The sequence below is a fragment of the Leguminivora glycinivorella genome, chromosome 6 (assembly GCF_023078275.1).
Source record: "Leguminivora glycinivorella isolate SPB_JAAS2020 chromosome 6, LegGlyc_1.1, whole genome shotgun sequence".
In the NCBI taxonomy this organism is placed as follows: Eukaryota; Metazoa; Arthropoda; class Insecta; order Lepidoptera; family Tortricidae; genus Leguminivora; species Leguminivora glycinivorella.
The window spans coordinates 199,318-216,843 of NC_062976.1; the positions used below are offsets into that span (position 1 = coordinate 199,318).

Below are 17,526 nucleotides of genomic sequence, written 5' to 3' on the forward strand. Positions count from 1 at the left end.
TGTGTGGGTCGCAGTTCTAACCTAACCCACTTTTTGGCAGCAGTTAGTTTGTTGTAGGTCGCAATTCTAACCTAATCCACTTTTTGGTAGCAGTTCGTCTGTGTGTGGGTCGCAGTTCTAACCTAACCTAACCCACTTTTGGTAGCAGTTCGTTTGTGTATGGGTCGCAGTTCTAACTTAACCCAACCCACTTTTTGGTAGCAGTTCGTGTGTGTGCGGATCGGAGTTATAACCTAACCTAACCCACTTTTTGGTAGCAGTTCGTCTGTGTGTGGGTCGCAGTTCTAACCTAACCTAACCCACTTTTGGTAGCAGTTCGTGTGTGCGGGTCGCAATTCTAACTTAACCTAACCCACTTTTTGATAGCAGTTCGTGTGTGTGCGGGTCGGAGTTATAACCTAACCTAACCCACTTTTTGGTAGCAGTTCGTCTGTGTGTGGATCGCTTCGCTGTCTAATGAGACTGGTCGAAACGCGCTGTGCATGAGGTGCGGTGTACATGGGTTTAGCGGAGGGGCTACTAAATTTGGTCATTATATTCGGTAATATATTTGTATATTTTTTGGTAATCAATTATTTATTAAGTTACAATGAGCGCATTAATTTGGTGCTTAAATTTGGGGCTCATTTACTATTTTTGGTGCTTGTTTACAATTTAATGTGAACGGTTTACTTTAAACTGGTGGCAGTTGTATAATTTTAAGTAACATTATTTTGGTGCTCAACTACATTTTTTGGTTGCAAGTTTGCGGCACCAAAACTTTTTTTGGTGCTCATTTAAATAATAGCCGAAATATAGTTGATTTAATATTATAGAAATCATGAACAAACTTACCGGCAACTCAAAGTCACGATCTGCAGTAAATAATTCAACGAAAGTTTAAATTATGTTTAAGTTTCTTTTGGTGTTATTACATAATTAAAAATAGTCTTATCATAGTAAGCCGTCAGCTTCGCGGCCAGACTACTAGTTGAGTAATAAATATATAGCGACTGATCCAATGTTTAATATATTTAAAACATAATTGAGTTCACATACGAATTATCAACGGGTAAGGAAACATTTTAATGTTTATTATTTTTAATAGTTAATAATCGAATTATTGTTAACAATTTATAGTAGTTTATATAAATTGGACACAATTATAATTTAATGTACTTACAATAGCAATCGTAATATATAAGTGAGTCGGCATCCATAGCACGTTATTCCCGCCGCCGCCGTCCTCGCCGCCGCCGCCGCCGCCGCCGCCATGTCGCCGCTCGCCCGCTCGCTGCTCGCGCTCGCCGCGCTGATCGCCGCCGCCGACGCCGAGCTACCCAACTATTGCAGCAACGAGCGAACGGGTAAACAGGGTAAATATCATTTGTGTACCATATTTTCGCCTCTAGTTGTAATTGAATTACATTATAGAACATAACAAGAAACACATGATAATGGAAATAGGATGCATATGGGTACTATGAAAGATAAAAACAGAAATATCTATTTTTTACTAATACTTACTTTCATCATTTCATTTAATTCCCAGTGGGCATTCCAGCAGACAACGTTGAAAAATTCACGTTGACCGTTTCCGGAGGCCTTGTCCGTATTCCCGATGTAAGATTTATATTCATTTTTTTTATCGTTTCGAACAAGAAAATCATCCCAATTATCCGAACCCACGAAAACGTGAATGTACTCTGAAAAATTATATGAAACGAATAAAAGTGAATGTGAGACGATGATGGATAGATTAGAGAAATATCGCAGAATTTAAAAACATGCTGCGCAGACCCCAAGAAGCGCACCCGTGAAGTTTCATTAAAAGTGCGCTTGTGGCCTATTTGGTGAATTGAATACCTACATTATTTGTATTGAGTTACTTCTATTCCCCGTCCCTCTTAGCCCCTTTTGTTCAATATGTATTCCCGTTTAATTTACAGAAATGTACCAGACCAGGAAACAAAATGATCGGCGAGTATAAGAGCGTATGTAATATTCCTAATTATCAGCCCAAAATCAGACATATCTTGAAGACCCACAGACGATACTACGACAGTGAAATTTATATTGACTGTCCTAGCAATATCACCGGCTGTGATAGTCTCAAGCTTGAGATAACGCAGTACTGTCAAATGGTGGTTGCACCTCATTCATTTATTTGAGAGGACATCGCGATGTGATGTGACTAATGTGAATGAAGTTCTTGAGGATTAAAATCGTTAAAATTAAATTGTAACAACTGTTATCAGTGTTTTATTTTATTAGGTAACATTTCATAAAATATTTTTTCACTTAGCGTTGCACAGCACATTGGTGGACAAATTACTATTAGGTAAATAAGTATAAATAATAAATAATAATAAAAAAGCTTTATTTAATTCCACACACAAATATATACAGTAAGTAACAAAAATTATTAAGGAACTTTAAAATATGTTTTTTTTTTAGTTAAATTAAATATAAAAGAAACTATAGACTAAAAATCAAATATGTGTGGACCCCTTCTGGGTAAAAGCCTCCCCCAAAGTGTTCCATGTGTCTCTGTCTGTGGCTGTAACAAGCCATCCTTGTCCTGCTGTCGCTACTATCTCGTCTGCCCACCTGGCGCGCGGACGGGCTTGAGCACGTTTGCCCAGTGGTCCAGACCATTTTATTGCTCTAATGGTCCATCTGTCATCTGTGTATCTGGCTACATGGCCCGCCCACGCCCATTTTCGTCTCAGTGAGAAAATTAGGGCATCCTTGACCTTTGTTTTCTTTCGGATAAGCGTATTCTTTCTTTAAAGAATACGGTAAATAAGTACTTAAGTTTATTTATTTAATCTTTTTCCTGCGCGTGTAGTGTAAGAAAATTGTATTATTGTAACAAGAAGTACCCTAATTATCTTCCGATGTAGTTGTGAGTTCAAGTTTCATCCAAGACTATTCTTTAATTTTAATGTATTATATATGTACTCAAAATAATCGAAAAAGGAACTCTTTTCTTAATAGAAAATTATATTTACTAAGTGCTTATGTTTATGTACTTTACAATATACGTTATTATAAATTTACATGTATGTAAAATTATAAATAGTACTGTTTAAATTAATATGTATTAATGAGTAGTATATCGAAATCTTTTATAACTACCATTAATCGGCCTTGTGTTTGTACATATCATTAAGTGATGCAAATCCATTTGATATGGATATAACTGCGTAACTATACTTACAGACTTACGGAGGCAAGACTAAATATTGGAGGCAAATAATACATCTTACGTTTCTTTGGAATTTTAACCTGTAGGTAATCTTGTTTTGCAAAGAGACATAGTTGTTGTTTCACCACTCGAGCTAAAATTGTTATTGAACTGCCAGCGTACAGAGTGGATCAAATCCAACAATACATGGAAAATAATATTTTTAAATTAAATTTTATCATCGAAGTGTAAAGTACTACGATGAGTTACGGCTAAACTCTAACAAATTCAAGAAGACTTGCGTAATTGGCACGGATATCACTTGTCATGTGTTACGCGTGTGTGTCACGTGTTAATCAGAAAATTACTCGCCGCCGCCGCCATCGCCCCGCTGATCAGCCGCCGCCGCCGCCGCGCTGACCAGCCGCTGCCGACGCTGCCGCCGCCGCCGACGCCATGTCACCGCCAAGCTAAACCTCGTTACATGAATAGGTACGTCACTAGGCAGGAAGTCACAAAAAGAAATCTATGGAGAACTGTGCCCCAAAAGCTCATAACTATACACTATTACACAATAGTAACAAATTAAGTATATTAGAACTCACGGTTGATGCACGAGTCCAATAAACATTTATGATGAAAATACTCTTTTTTCTCTGTTATTTATACTCCAATGAAAAACGGTAGTTCATACAAAATACCTGTTAAAAAGCGTACATAAACTACCACGTTCAACGGGGCCGGATTGAAAATATAGCCTAGTTCTGTATTCCTATCTATCGTGTTATAGGTTCAGTTAGGCTGGCCAATTTATCGTGGTCCTTAAAAGCTACAAAAGATAATGTAGTTCATATAAGTGACTCAATGTCCCGCCAAATTAATATGGAGTTGGACGGGACATGTTGCTAGGGTGATGGCAGGTGGATCAAAATGTTAACGGAATGGTGGCCGCTAACAAATGTAAGAAGTGCCTGGCATCCGTTAGCTCGTTGGGTCGACGAGATCCGAAGAACTGCGGGTCACAACTGGATGAGATTAGCCCAGGACCGGGAGAAGTGGCGTACTAGAAGAGAGACCTATGCTCAGCAGTGGGCGATAAGGGCTGATATGACTGACTGATATGACATATTTATATACGACACATAAACAGCCACTGTGCCAACTCGCGTCTTAGAGCATTAGCTCTGGCAAGCCACTCTGGACGGCCGCTTAAGGCAAGCCAGAGGTGAGTCTTGCCCCTGCTCAATGTTCACTACAGCCGGTCAACGAAGGCAAGGCCTCCGGCTTGACCTGACCTGAGACGGCATGGGATCCATGAGGCACGCCACTTTCCATTGTGCTCGCTAGAATCCCTGCCGGCCAACCAAATGACAATCGTTGACGCTAGACGCCGATCGTAACGCAGTCTGGCTCTGTCGCACCAATACGGAAGAGCGATAGGTAATAGCTAGCTACGATAGTAAGCGTTTGCGCATTTAGCTAAGTACCCTGCAATATTTTACTACTATTAACTTGACTGCTGTGTGTTCGGTGAAGGAAAACATCGTGAGGAAACCGGACTAATTCCAATAAGGTCTAGTTTACCCTTCGGGTTGATAGGTCAGATGGCAGTCGCTTTCGTAAAAACTAGTGCCTACGCCAAATCTTGGGATCAGTTGTCAAAGCGGACCCCAGGCTCACATGAACCGTGGCAAATGCCGGGATAAGGCAAGGAGGATGATGATTAACTTGACTGTACTTTGAGACGTCAACTCGCTTGTACACAGTAGGCACAGACAATTGCTCCGTACAAAAATGGAGCGTAGATTTTCCACGTGGAAGTTTGGATTGAATTTAGGTTCTGAATATTCCCGAGTTTATTAGAGCCGGGGCGAGAGTTCAAAGCTTTGTTGATTTTAGGACAATTGGGGCTTAGCTGACAAGCGATTGGAAATGGTTAGAGGTAATGCGCTTTAGTGATTGTGATTGATGATTTAGTGTTTTGTAGGTTTTTATGTGTTTTTATGTCTGTCTCAGTGGTGATAGTGTCCATCAATGTGTCAAAATTGTAAATTGTTCCCAAGACGACTTTTTAAAATATTTTTGGACTAGATCTATACAATTGAGAGGGGTTAAACCTCAGTTTATGTTTTTGTTGAGATGCCCGTGACCATGGTGCATGTAACAATATATAAAACATAATATCATCATTTACACATGGATACATAAGAAGCAACTGCATAAAAATATCGAGAGCTCAACAAAAACTAACAAGGTGTATGTTATTATATAGACCGTTACCTAAATCATGGTATATACATACAATATCTCAGTCAATGTGCGTCTAATGAAATAACCGTAGGTACTTATTTTTAAATTAAAGGAAAAATGGAAAAATTCACACCTCCGGCAGGACTCGAACCTGCGACCTTAGGCCTTGCCCCCTTTGCTTAGCTTTGGCTTTGGCCCCGGCAAGGCCAAAGGTCGCAGGTTCGAGTCCTGCCGGAGGTGTGAATGTTTCAATTTTTCCTTTAATTTAAAAATATGTAATATCGCTCGCAGACGTTTCTGCATGATAAAAAACAAATTTAACCGTACTTACTTATAACATGGTTTCATTTACAATCGAACGTTAAACCATGTTATCACAGCTGTTTCTAGACTCTTGGAGACGAAACATATGAACATCGGGAACCGTCTGCAGCGGCTCGACGTAAATTGATCTATCGCGGAGCATCGCCGACAATTGGACGGAGCGGAGGCTTATCGTCGCGTCTTGGGAATTAAGGGGCATACTTGCGACTAACCTTTGTACATTATTTTCTGAAGGACACAATATTTCTGAAGACGATTAAATTTGTATTCAGAGTTTTAAGACTTTTAAGTTTTAATAAATTTATTAAAACATTCAATAAAATATTAAAACACAATAATATGTTTTAGTATAAAATAAGTGTTATTTATACTAAAACCTAACAAATGAACACTTATGCTAAAAACTTATAAAAGGCTGGCCACATTGCCCCGCTGGATAGCAATGCTGATCCGCTGAGCGAAATATTGGCCAGCCCTCTGGTCACCAGACGCCTCTATGAGTTGTTACGGCAGGGGATGTATTTGTAAGATCCAACGGAATCAAAAACTGATTGAAAATACATCCCTCTGCAGCACAACAGGTAATCATCAGTCACCTATTGGGAATTAGTGCGTAGATCACTTGTACTTTTAGCTTAAGTCTTTGATTGATTTCTGTTTTTAAATCTTTAATAAATAAGAAAATGTATCGAATTCATGTAATCCTCGTAAATATACAATAGCGGTAAATATTCTAAATGAACGTCGCCTTAACCAGTCTTGCGGCCATCGTCTAGAACTCTAGACTGTCTCCGAGATGTTATCGCGGCAGCTTCTGATGTTGACGGAACAATGAACTTCAAGACGGTGCTCTTGTAAGTCTGTATTGTAACTGGTCTATCGTACTACCATGAGTTAAAGTTAGCACGTTTCTCATAGCGTATAGGAAATTAATTTTATGAACTTAATATTTCTAGCAACTTATTGGGGGCGTTATTAACTTTCTATAAGAGGGTTTGCGTTATACAAGAGGGTCGAAAAATAAATGAGTTACAAATTTCCTTTTCGTACGTGTATCGTACGACGTTTTTCAGTACAAGATGGCCCTGTGAAGTTTCAACCTGACTAGAAATTAACCATTTTGCGTGGGTTGCGGAGTGTAGCCAAAAGCACCATCTTTTTTTAATACTACGTCGGTGGCAAACAAGCATACAGTCCGCCTGATGGAAAGCGGTCACCGTAACCTATGGACGCCTGCAACTCAAGAAGTATCACATGCGCGTTGCCAACCCTTAGAAACGTGTACACTCCCTTTTGCTGTGTTAAGTACACATCAAAAAGGAGTGTACAAGTTCCAAGGAGGGTTCGGGTTGCCGACGACTCAAAGGACAATAGACGGAACAAATTTAGTTCCGTAGGTCCTTCCGTCAGGAGCACACCGCACCCTCGTTGAGCTCTGGCAGCCTTACTCAACGGCAGGAACACAACCATGAGTAGGTTCTAGTGCTATTTGGCTGCGGTCTTCTGTAAGGTAGAGGTACTCCTCAGTTGCTCTCTGCTCCAGATTCTGCATCTGTACTGAAATATCATTTTCTGTGTCCTTTACGCTATTTATAGCTATGTTAACCAGTAAAAAACTCATAGCACAGTCTAAAATAAACAATACATCAAGTTTTTAATGCAGAATCTGGCTCAGTGACGTTACAGCCATGATTTATGACCAATGGGCGGATATTGGACCAGTAACAGGTAACATCGGCAAACAACGGCAAAAAATGCAATTTCTCGTAAAAGTTGACAGGTTGATGGAGCGTCGGGCCGAGGGTGGCTATGAGTTGGGGCGCTGGTGGGATTTTCTGCGCTAATTAAGGGTTATTTTAATTAATAAATAGATCAATATCTCTCTGGAGACACACCTCGGACACTGGCGATCAAATATATTGAAAGAGGCGCATTCCTAGCACACAGTCTTAGCTCGTGTAGGTGAATGCGTACTATGCTTGTATGAGTGAGATATGACAGGTCGACTGTTCGTATTTTTGACCGAGAGGGGGTGGGCGGCACTTTCAGCGGGGAGCGGGAGTGGCCATATTGTACGATAGTACTCTTTATTATGCTGTGCTAGAGATAAGAATTAAGGTTTTTTGGAGGTGGGCAACTTCAATCTTGAGCTCTCCCTCCAAAAGCCTCATTACTCGGTCAATCAGAATGCTGATTCGGAGTTACTAAAACCGTAGGGTTCGCCCTGCCTAAGGTGTGAATATTTGTAATATATTCATTTCTGCATGATAAAAAAATAAGTCAACATTTGTAGAACTGTTTGTAGTTGAATGTGTATACGGTGAAAGAACTCACAGAGCGGGTTCCAAGCACTCATAATGTTAACGCCTCCATGAATGCCTGACACTCGAAGGTCTCGTAGCATTTGCTACGAATTAAGTCGTAGCACCCAATCTGTGACGTAGATGGCTATACTATCTCCGAGCTAGGTACTCGTATAATCCGCTACGTGGCGCAACAAGTTAAAATGCGTACAAAGATATTAGCGTTTCGTTAATTATGTAACATTCTACGAAAACTAGACCGGGATATAGACCGTGAATACCTTTTTGATTTTTATTGAGGTCCTGATATTGCGACGCAGTTCCTTGCATCATGATCACTGGAAACTGAAGACGGCGGGTGGATGTCAAAGTTGCGTAGACAGCGTGCGATCTATCCTCATTCGCGCGCGTCGGCTAAAATCATGTTCATATTCGTCGATACCATTTTTTAAACATCGGAATCCCGTCAATCACGCACTGTATCCTGTCTCCTATAATCCCGCCTCGTAGTCACCCTACACTGCAGTAACGAAGTGTCCCCGAGATTTATGACGCGACAGTGATTTGGCTCTTCACTCTCACCAACACTTTTACACACTTTAACACTTTTAAAAAAAGGATACAGAGTTGAAAATAGCTTGAAATAAGTGTAGTAAAAACTTGGTAAATATGAGAAGTCTTTACAGATTTTTTTGCGGTTGATCAAGTCTTTAATAAAAAGGAATTAAGGCACTTTTAGTGTGTGCTACATGTTTTGAAGAGGAAAAAGACTTCGAACGGTTATTGAGTGTGAAAGCAAATTGATGCACTCTTTTTATGAAAGGTTCTGCAGAATGAAGTTCTCTTGTGAGTTATTAAGGTGCTATCTTGTGTGGGGGAAGCCTAATAAAGTGTTTGTGCGTCTCGGAAATACAAGATGGCAAACGATGTAAAGCAGAAGAGAGCTGTGCCTTAACCGTACATTTTTGACGGTTTTGAATACGCTATTCAATAGCGGAAACGTCATGAGAATTTATATTGATTGTATGAATAAAGTAAATAGCGCCCCAAACTATATTTACATACATACATACATACAATCACGCCTGTATCCCATGAAGGGGTAGGCAGAGCACATTAACTACACAAGTTTCAGTGCCACACTATATATAAAACTAGATTTTAACGGCATTATGTGTTAGTTATTTACTGCGCGTATGTTGCATTGTTTTGGTTGCAAGTTGTTATTAACAAGTAATTAACTAGGCAACTACAAGATCGATTATTTGTGACTAATCAACGTAAAACGAAATATAAATGCGTTAATTAGCAAGAAGCAAAGGTAATGTTTTGATAGTACTAGTTTGGTCGCTACCGCCGCCGCCGCCGACACCGACACCGCCGCCGCCGACACCGACACCGCCGCCGCCGCCGCCGACACCGCCGCCGTCGCCGCCGCCATGTCGCCGCTTGCCCGCTCGCTGCTCGCGCTCGCTGCGCTGCTCGCCGCCGCCGACGCCGATTGCAGCACAGAAATGATAGGTAAACAATGCAAATACATCATTTTACAAAGAAGTTAACTGATGTCAAGTGCCAAGCTTCGAAGCTATATCATAAGTAGTTGTATTGTAATACTTACACATCGGTTTTATGGATGTTTGTTTCTTTTAGGTCATGTAACAAAGACGGACGCCGGCTGGAACTTGTATGAAGCTGCTCCAGGAGGAGACGTTATTTACCTTCCTAAGGTAAGATGTATGTTACCTTCATGACGGTTAAATAATAGAAAGTTTTGTTTTAATATTTACTACACAACGCTGGCTAAAAAAATTCACGATTCATCACTTAATATTACTCCTAATCCTTTTTGTTCCATACGCTTAGACTTACTACATAACGGACACAGTCGGCGCGAAGATAATCGCTTGCAACAAGGATCCGAGCGCGCCGCCGCCGGTAATAGAAGTGGCCACGCCGACTCAATTCTCAAAAGTTACTATCGCCTGCTATGAAGATGAGTGTCCAGAGGGAGCCACTGTTAATGTGACCAAGTATATTGAAGACTATTGGGTGGTGTGGCCTTAGGCAAAAGACAACGCCGTTGCAGTTCAAACAAGTAACCATTGTGTGTTATGCAGATCAGTAATAAGCAACGTTTAATGTGACCGGATAAAAAAATCAAACATTTTACAAGTTGCAACTAGGGAACATATCAAATTATTTTATTGAATATTTTTGATTTGTTCTTTTTCACGCACGCGGGCAGGCGTGTAGTCTAGTGGTTAAGACGTTAACCGCGTAAGCTGAAGACCCGGGTTCGATTTCCGGCTCAAATTTTACAAGTTGGTTCTGTTATTTCAGCTTGTGAAATCTGCGTCAAAGCGTATGCTACTTTGAAAACATAAGGGTAAATTTTCTTAAATGTATGTAAATATAAAGTAAGTACTACATTCTAGAACAATAACGATTGTTACCTACTACAAAGCACTAAAAAAGTCTTTAAAGATAACAACCCTACCCAAAATCACTTGAAGCCAATACCAACCTGAAACCCGTGAGAAACTCGTTAACAGTTTCGCGAAGACACATAAAACGTACTGTTTGTTGCCAACTTTCCGGTCTCGTGTCTCCAGCAATGACACAATAAATTGTCCTATTTTCAACTGTATTGAAGGGATCTTGATAGGACTAGGTTCCAGTAATAAATCTCAAGTATTGTGAACAAAACTATATAGCTCAATTGTTCTTAAGCCTTTAAAGATATTAAAGTTTATGGATGATCAATTACTAGCTAGTACCTACCCGAAATACCAATACCCAATATTGTAATAAACGAAATGAAAAGTACTATAAGGTACAGCGGGGCAAATCTCCACTGGGAGACAAATGTAACTGGTCCATTCATTCCATGTTCTACAATGCTTGCATTATTAAATAGAGTGTTCAGTGGATACATGTAGAACTCAACATCATAGTATAATAATGGAAAAAATGGATCAGTTACAATGGCCCCCCAGTCGAGATTTGCCCCGCTGTACCCAAAGTTATATTATTGTACGTATAATAAACGTAATTAACGATGGGTTTCTTTTGACACTACGCGTCTCATCGAATAATCTTTATCTGTATTCTCATTGTCTGATTATATTGTTTGTATAATTAGAAGAAAAATTTGATCTCATTAATTTTGATTCGTTCTACCTACCTCTTAATATTGATTAGAGATGGGCCGAATATTCGGTAAATATTCGGTATTCGGCATATTCGGCAAGTTTTTCAATGTTCGTATTCGGCCGAATAATTCGGTTGCATTGCCGAATATTTACCGAATAAACAAAGTAAATAACTAATGAAAATCTTACGTATTCCATTGGATAATAAGCTCCTATTTTAGTAGCTTTCTAAGGAACTACTAAAAAGAGATAATTATGCGTCAAAATATAAAACAATTGTTTTGTATAAAAGTTAAAAAACCGTAGTTTAAGAGTTGAGAAGAGTTCAGAGATGTTTTAACTAAGTTTTAGTTATCCACAAAATCATAAGAACATAATGTAACCATTATCAATCATTTAATAGTTTTAATTTCAACCTTCGCTTTAAAAATATAGCGTAACCGAATATTCGGCCGAATGTTCGGTTCGGTAAGAACTGAACCGAATGTTCGGCCGAATATTCGTATTCGGCAAAGTCCATATTCGGCCCATCTCTAATATTGATTTTAACCTCTGGACGTAAAAGGAAAACTTTACTAGTGAAACAATTATTTAAAAAAATATATACCCATCGCGCCTGTCCCAATTTTTCCCCAAAAAACACCAACAATTTCATAAAATAAAACGTGTTAAAAACTGACACACGCCGAGCGGCGAACAAAGCAATTTAAAACAAAATACTTCCACAACCAACTAAATTGGTTTTCATTGAATCTGCAACAGTTAACGTTGTCCTGTTACAACTTTTAAATTTGCGGGAAATTGAAAAAATGCGGGGACGGCGTTTGATGAAAAAATTAACATGTTCACGTCATATTCATGGAGTACTGAAATAAATGTGAAGTCGATAAAAATGGAATTTCATTGAGATTTAAAATAACAATGGAGCGATTTCGATAGTTTTTTTGCTAATTCATGTTGTTTGAGCTCCGAAATTCGAACTTTAAAATGTGTAAAAATTTTGCTGTTGATATGATACTATATATTTCGACGTTTGAATCAAGCTGTATGTGTAGGAAACTGATTATGGAGTAAACGAAAAATACTTTCGCGTCCATGACTCAAGAAAATAACTCACCTACCACCAAATTATTCATCTGTTCTTTTTCCTCATATATCAAAACAAAAATCAATGTAAGCATACATACATTAGTAATTAAATTAAAATGAATACCCAACAGATAATCTTGATTTAAGGTACATAGAAATGTACCTTAAATCAAGAAGCCCCCTAGGGTAAACCCACCTATTCCTGCCCACCGTCAAGCGGCACTAAATCAGCGCCGTTACCCGCCCATATATCTCGTCTTTACCCTAACTTCATGCGGTAAATATTCTTAATGTACGCGTTTCAGTACTTTGGAGTAATTTATTGTATTAGCGCTTTTTACAGTTTAAGTTTAATTTGATTGCTTAAGTCTTTTGTAATTCGAGTTTAGCAGTGAACATTGTTTTTAGCTTCTATTTTTGTTTTCAAGCATAAAACCCAAATAATCGGTGGAATCATCAAGCGTTACTTTGCGAAAATCCATGCTAAAAAAAAACACAAAGATTAATTAATGAATCCCCGGACAAATAATTGAATAATTAATTAGTGCTAACCCGTTACACACTTGCGTATTTTTAATGTTATCACCCTCCCACCGCAAAAAATAAAAACGCAAATAAATGTCACAAACCACCATCAAAAATACAAAACAAGACGCGTATTTCACCTCTGTACGAGGCATCCTCAGGAGACGTTAACGGTGCGAGGTCCTACAACAGAACCCGTAACTTTATACTCGTACTTACCCGTTATCGGATGAGCACTGACTGAATAGCACGTTATATGTATAACCGCGGTTTAGCAAAGTGATCTTTTTTAGTAAGGTTTTGATAGGTAGGTTATACGAACTAATATAGTAGCAAGCTGGTAAATAATTGGACGCCGGAATATTAGGCCATGTCGTTCCGACGGGTCACAGGTCCGTCGTCCCTGAAATGTTGTCTCTTTGAAAACAAACACAAGTTAGATCCCACAAAGACAACGCAGTTCGCCCATCTCGCCGTCGCCATTATTCTGCGCCTCCGCCGCCGCGGTGCACTTAGCGCAGTTCCAGGCAATAACCGGCCCTGCGCCGCAGATTTACCGCGCGAACACTGCCAACTCAGTGTTCGTCGTTTAAATAGACTAATGTTTTATGTTAGAGAACTGTTTTTATTACCTACTGCCTTTGTTACACAACTGCCAGAAGAGTAGCTGTTCTTGAGACATTGCAATTTAGTTCTTTAAAGAGTACGATGTATACCTAGGTATCTAGATTTCTGTCGATGGTCGTGTGTCTAGAGGTATATTAATTTTATTATACTGTCAATAAAAGTTATAATTTTAGAAATAAGACGTTATGCATACACTTTTACTTTATTATCTATCAAACACATTGCAAAATTTGATAGCTTTGACGGCATTCGAGATATCACCAGGGCTTTTCATAGTTGTTAAATCTTTGTATTCTAGGTCGGTGGTACATCTGAGGTATATTTCTATGCGTCTTGGTATTCAATTCATAACGTGGCAACCTGAGTCATAGGATACACAGATTCGTTTGCCGCCTCAATTTAATTCTATTAAACCATTTCGACAATACTTTAACTGACTTTCCAAACAAACCATGTACTTTTCTAATGTTGTAATTAAGGAACCATATATTATTTTCACTATTCAAATTGAATTACCTGCATTCTTTGGCTATTTCTTTATACCGAGTGTTAAGGAGCTAGTCGTCGAGTCACATCTTCTGAATCATCTTGAGTAAATTGGTGTTAAGTGTTACGTCGGATTACTCGTAACAGGATGTGCGCAATAAGCTTGGTACTATTAATACCAATTATATTTCGAGATTACGGTACTCACTAACTGACGCGTATTATTCGCGCCATTACCGCTGCCGCCGTCGCCGCCACCGCCGCCGCCGCCGCCGCCATGTCGCCGCTCGCCCGCTCGCTGCTCGCGCTCGCCGCGCTGCTCGCCGCCGCCGACGCCGTTTGCACTTCAAACGTACATGGTAAGTCTTGGTGTTATTTATATTATTAAATTAAAACGGGACTTAATCGCGTAAAACTTACGTTTATATTTAACCCGACGTTTCGGACATGACATTACATCCATGGTCACGGGTAGACTGGCTGGGAGTTGTATCAACATCTTCTAGCTATACGAGTTTTTCGAACTACCCGCACTTGATTGTCATCAGTCACTTTTACGCTAGGGTTGCCACTATGCCTACAACACTCACGACATCCGATGGTAATGGGACGGGAAGTTTTCTCACGTTTACAGTTGCTAATCACTGGATTCCACGAAGATGAAATCCTTTGCCCTTCATTTTGATTGAAATTACGATGTTTCCTGATTTCAATCGCTTCACGTACTTTCCTGCTATAGTAAAGACGTTCAGTTGAAAGGATTTTGGGATTATGCAGTTCAATCCAGTGGTTTGGTCCTGACTAATGCTCGGCAGCACAAATTTGTCGTTTTTTGACGATATGGGCAATATACCAATCAATCTTATAAACGCCGGCGTCTGATATGGTCGTCTTGCAACATTCGGATGCTTCTTCGCAGGCTTTCGTCTCGGTTGCCGACAATCCACCCTGTACCCATTCTTCCTAAGAATCTCCTGAATGTGTGACATCTCACTCTCTAAAAATTCAGGGTCACAAAGGTCATGTGCTCTGTTCTTTAGGGAATTAACGACGGACAGTAGGTGACGAGGGTGGTGGTGAGACTGAGCATTGAGGTACCTGTCACCACCACCCTCGTTATGGGCACAGGGTGGATTGTCGGCAACCGAGACGAAAGCCTGCGAAGAAGCATCCGAATGTTGCAAGACGACCGGCATTTATGCCCTATATCAAGGGAGTGACAGACAAAGTTGGTACCATACTAAAGAAGTATTCGATACAGACTGTGTACATGCCGTTGTCGAAGGTGGCGGGGCAACTAAGGTCAGCAAAGGATGTTATTCCATATCAGACGCCGGCGTTTATAAGATTGTTTATAAGATTCTTATATTGGAGAAACCAAACGCACCATAGCGGAAAGGGTCAAAGAACATATCGCGGTGGTCAAAAAACGACAAATAAATAAGTCTGCGGCTGCTGAGCATTTGCTAGAGTCAGGACCAAACCACTGGATTGAACTGCATAATCCCAAAGTCCTTTCAACTGAACGTTTTTACTATAGCAGGAAAGTACGTGAAGCGATTGAAATCAGGAAACATCGTAATTTCAATCAAAATGAAGGGCAAGGGATTTCATCTTCGTGGAATCCAGTGATTAGCAAGTGTAAACGTGAGAAAACTTTCCGTCCCATTACCATCGGATGTCGTGAGTGTTGTATCTGCATAGTGGCAACCCTAGCGTAAAAGTGACTGATGACAATCAAGTGCGGGTTAGTTCGAAAAACTCGTATAGCTAGAAGATGTTGATACAACTCCCAGCCAGTCTACCCAGTGACCACGGACGTAATGTCATGTCCGAAACGTCGGGTTAAATATAAACGTAAGTTTTACGCGGTTAAGTCCCGTTTTAGTTTAATAATATGAGTGAAGATTGGTGTTATTTGTCAGTCAGAGCTTGCAAGCTAAACCAGGTTCACTTCCTATTCGAATAAGCTGAAACTTCATATGTACACATTAAAATAATCCAACTTAATTTTGTTTCAGTTTTATATATCTACTTGTTTTGATTAGTACTGTGTAGTTGTGTATGATAATTGAATAATATATTTTTATTATTCAATGCCTACTGTAACTTATTTAATTTAAACTGATTTGTTCACAGGAAATGACACGGACCATGTGGAACTTTTAGGACCATTTGAAGTTTCTAGTTTAGATTCTGAAAAGGGAAAAGTTATTGACATTCAAGACGTAAGTATCACATAATTTCTTCTGTAGTTTTTTTTGTATTTTATGAAAAGCCTTGATAGTGAGACTCTGTTCTTTTAATTTTCCCAAAATTTATTGAAACCTTATGAATAAGGGGACTGCTAAGTTTAATGCTGTAATATTATATAATATTATTGCTATACTATCGTGTTTATGTATCATAAGTAGTCCTTTTCAAGCTTATTTATACGCAATTAAGTTTATCGTTAATTTTTATTTTATACGCAGTCGTGCAGCTTCGGTAAACCAGTAGGCGTGACAATAAACGCGTGCAACAGCCACTCCAGCCGAAGGTTCTCCGACGGGCCGCCGCCGCGGCTCAGCTCCAACATGACGCAAGCGACAGTGCAGTGCGAGCCTCGAGCGTGCCCCGCCGGGGTCCACGTGCAGATTATACAGTATTGTGATTCTGGGAAATATATTACTAGACCATAAACGTTATTCAACTGGTTAAAATGTTTTATTTTATTGGTTACATACTCTAGCTTTATCCCTTGGTGAAATTTGAAAATTGCGGAATTTTTCGTACAAAACTTCGACTCCCCATTTAAGGGAACTGGGGGTTCGGAAAGAGACAAAAAGTAGCCTTTGTCGCCCTTAATTCCTTCAACTATCTCTATATAAATAAATCACGTCAATTCATCGCTCCGTTTTGCCGTGAAAGAGGGAAAAATAGACACACACAGTTTCCCAAATGAGTATGGATGAGTTTCCTCTTCTTAAATAATATTAGTTTTTGTCACAGATTGTGGGAGTCTGGGTTTGCTATAGATTTGTACATAACCCAGCAAGATTCCTATGAATGTTTTTTTTAATCATTGACGTTAAAATACTATTTCGGCGGCGTCGGCGGCGGTTGTATCGACGGCAGCGAAGTCGGCATGAGCTGACACCGCCGACTCTGTTATTTTCTCTGGATGGATAAATAAATTGATAATGGAATTTGTGTTAATTATTAAAATTGAAACGGTCATAGATAGGATTCAATACAGGGTTAAAATAAGGGACCAGAGGGCACTTTGTCAGTTTCAGTGCGTATTTATATTATCTCCGTGGGTGGATGATGACATATACGATAGGTACACTACCTAACAATGTTTCTTACTATAAGTTTGCACTGCCATATAGGCTTTACACTTGCTAGCTTTTTTATATTCCACATAGCGTTATTCTCTTTGTAATTTATTTATTTAAATAAAGTTTAAATAAATTGCACGACACAAAATTGTACAAATAGCGGACTTAAATGCCTTAAGGCATTCTCTCCCAATCAACCATTGGATCAAACAGAAACTTAATAAAAATATGAATCATACAAATGAAATATGAACTACTCTTCTCCCTTCGCTAGGCCA

At 39.4% G+C, this 17,526-nt stretch overlaps 3 protein-coding genes across 4 annotated transcripts; all 3 read left to right on the top strand.

Annotated features, from left to right (window-relative positions):
- Positions 1 to 1,192: 1,192 nt before the first annotated feature.
- Positions 1,193 to 2,231, top strand: LOC125227570. The gene is made up of 3 exons (XM_048131911.1): positions 1,193 to 1,355; positions 1,532 to 1,602; positions 1,929 to 2,231. The coding sequence occupies exons 1-3, from the start codon at positions 1,253 to 1,255 to the stop codon at positions 2,148 to 2,150; spliced, it is 396 nt and encodes a 131-aa protein (XP_047987868.1). The 5' UTR covers positions 1,193 to 1,252; the 3' UTR covers positions 2,151 to 2,231.
- A 7,201-nt stretch (positions 2,232 to 9,432) lies between these two features.
- LOC125227330 lies at positions 9,433 to 11,361 on the top strand. Its single transcript, XM_048131621.1, has 3 exons — positions 9,433 to 9,567; positions 9,697 to 9,773; positions 9,910 to 11,361. Exons 1-3 carry the CDS (start codon positions 9,486 to 9,488, stop codon positions 10,108 to 10,110), a joined length of 360 nt encoding a protein of 119 aa, XP_047987578.1. The 5' UTR covers positions 9,433 to 9,485; the 3' UTR covers positions 10,111 to 11,361.
- Positions 10,112 to 16,612, top strand: LOC125227329. Of its 2 annotated transcripts, none has more exons than XM_048131620.1 (4): positions 10,112 to 10,141; positions 14,073 to 14,284; positions 16,065 to 16,153; positions 16,400 to 16,612. In XM_048131620.1, exons 2-4 carry the CDS (start codon positions 14,203 to 14,205, stop codon positions 16,604 to 16,606), a joined length of 378 nt encoding a protein of 125 aa, XP_047987577.1. In that variant the 5' UTR covers positions 10,112 to 10,141; positions 14,073 to 14,202; the 3' UTR covers positions 16,607 to 16,612. The 2 variants fall into 2 exon arrangements, with proteins under 2 accessions (XP_047987577.1, XP_047987576.1); XM_048131619.1 differs by having other exon boundaries at positions 10,122 to 10,141; positions 13,994 to 14,284.
- The last annotated feature ends 914 nt before the right edge of the window (positions 16,613 to 17,526 follow it).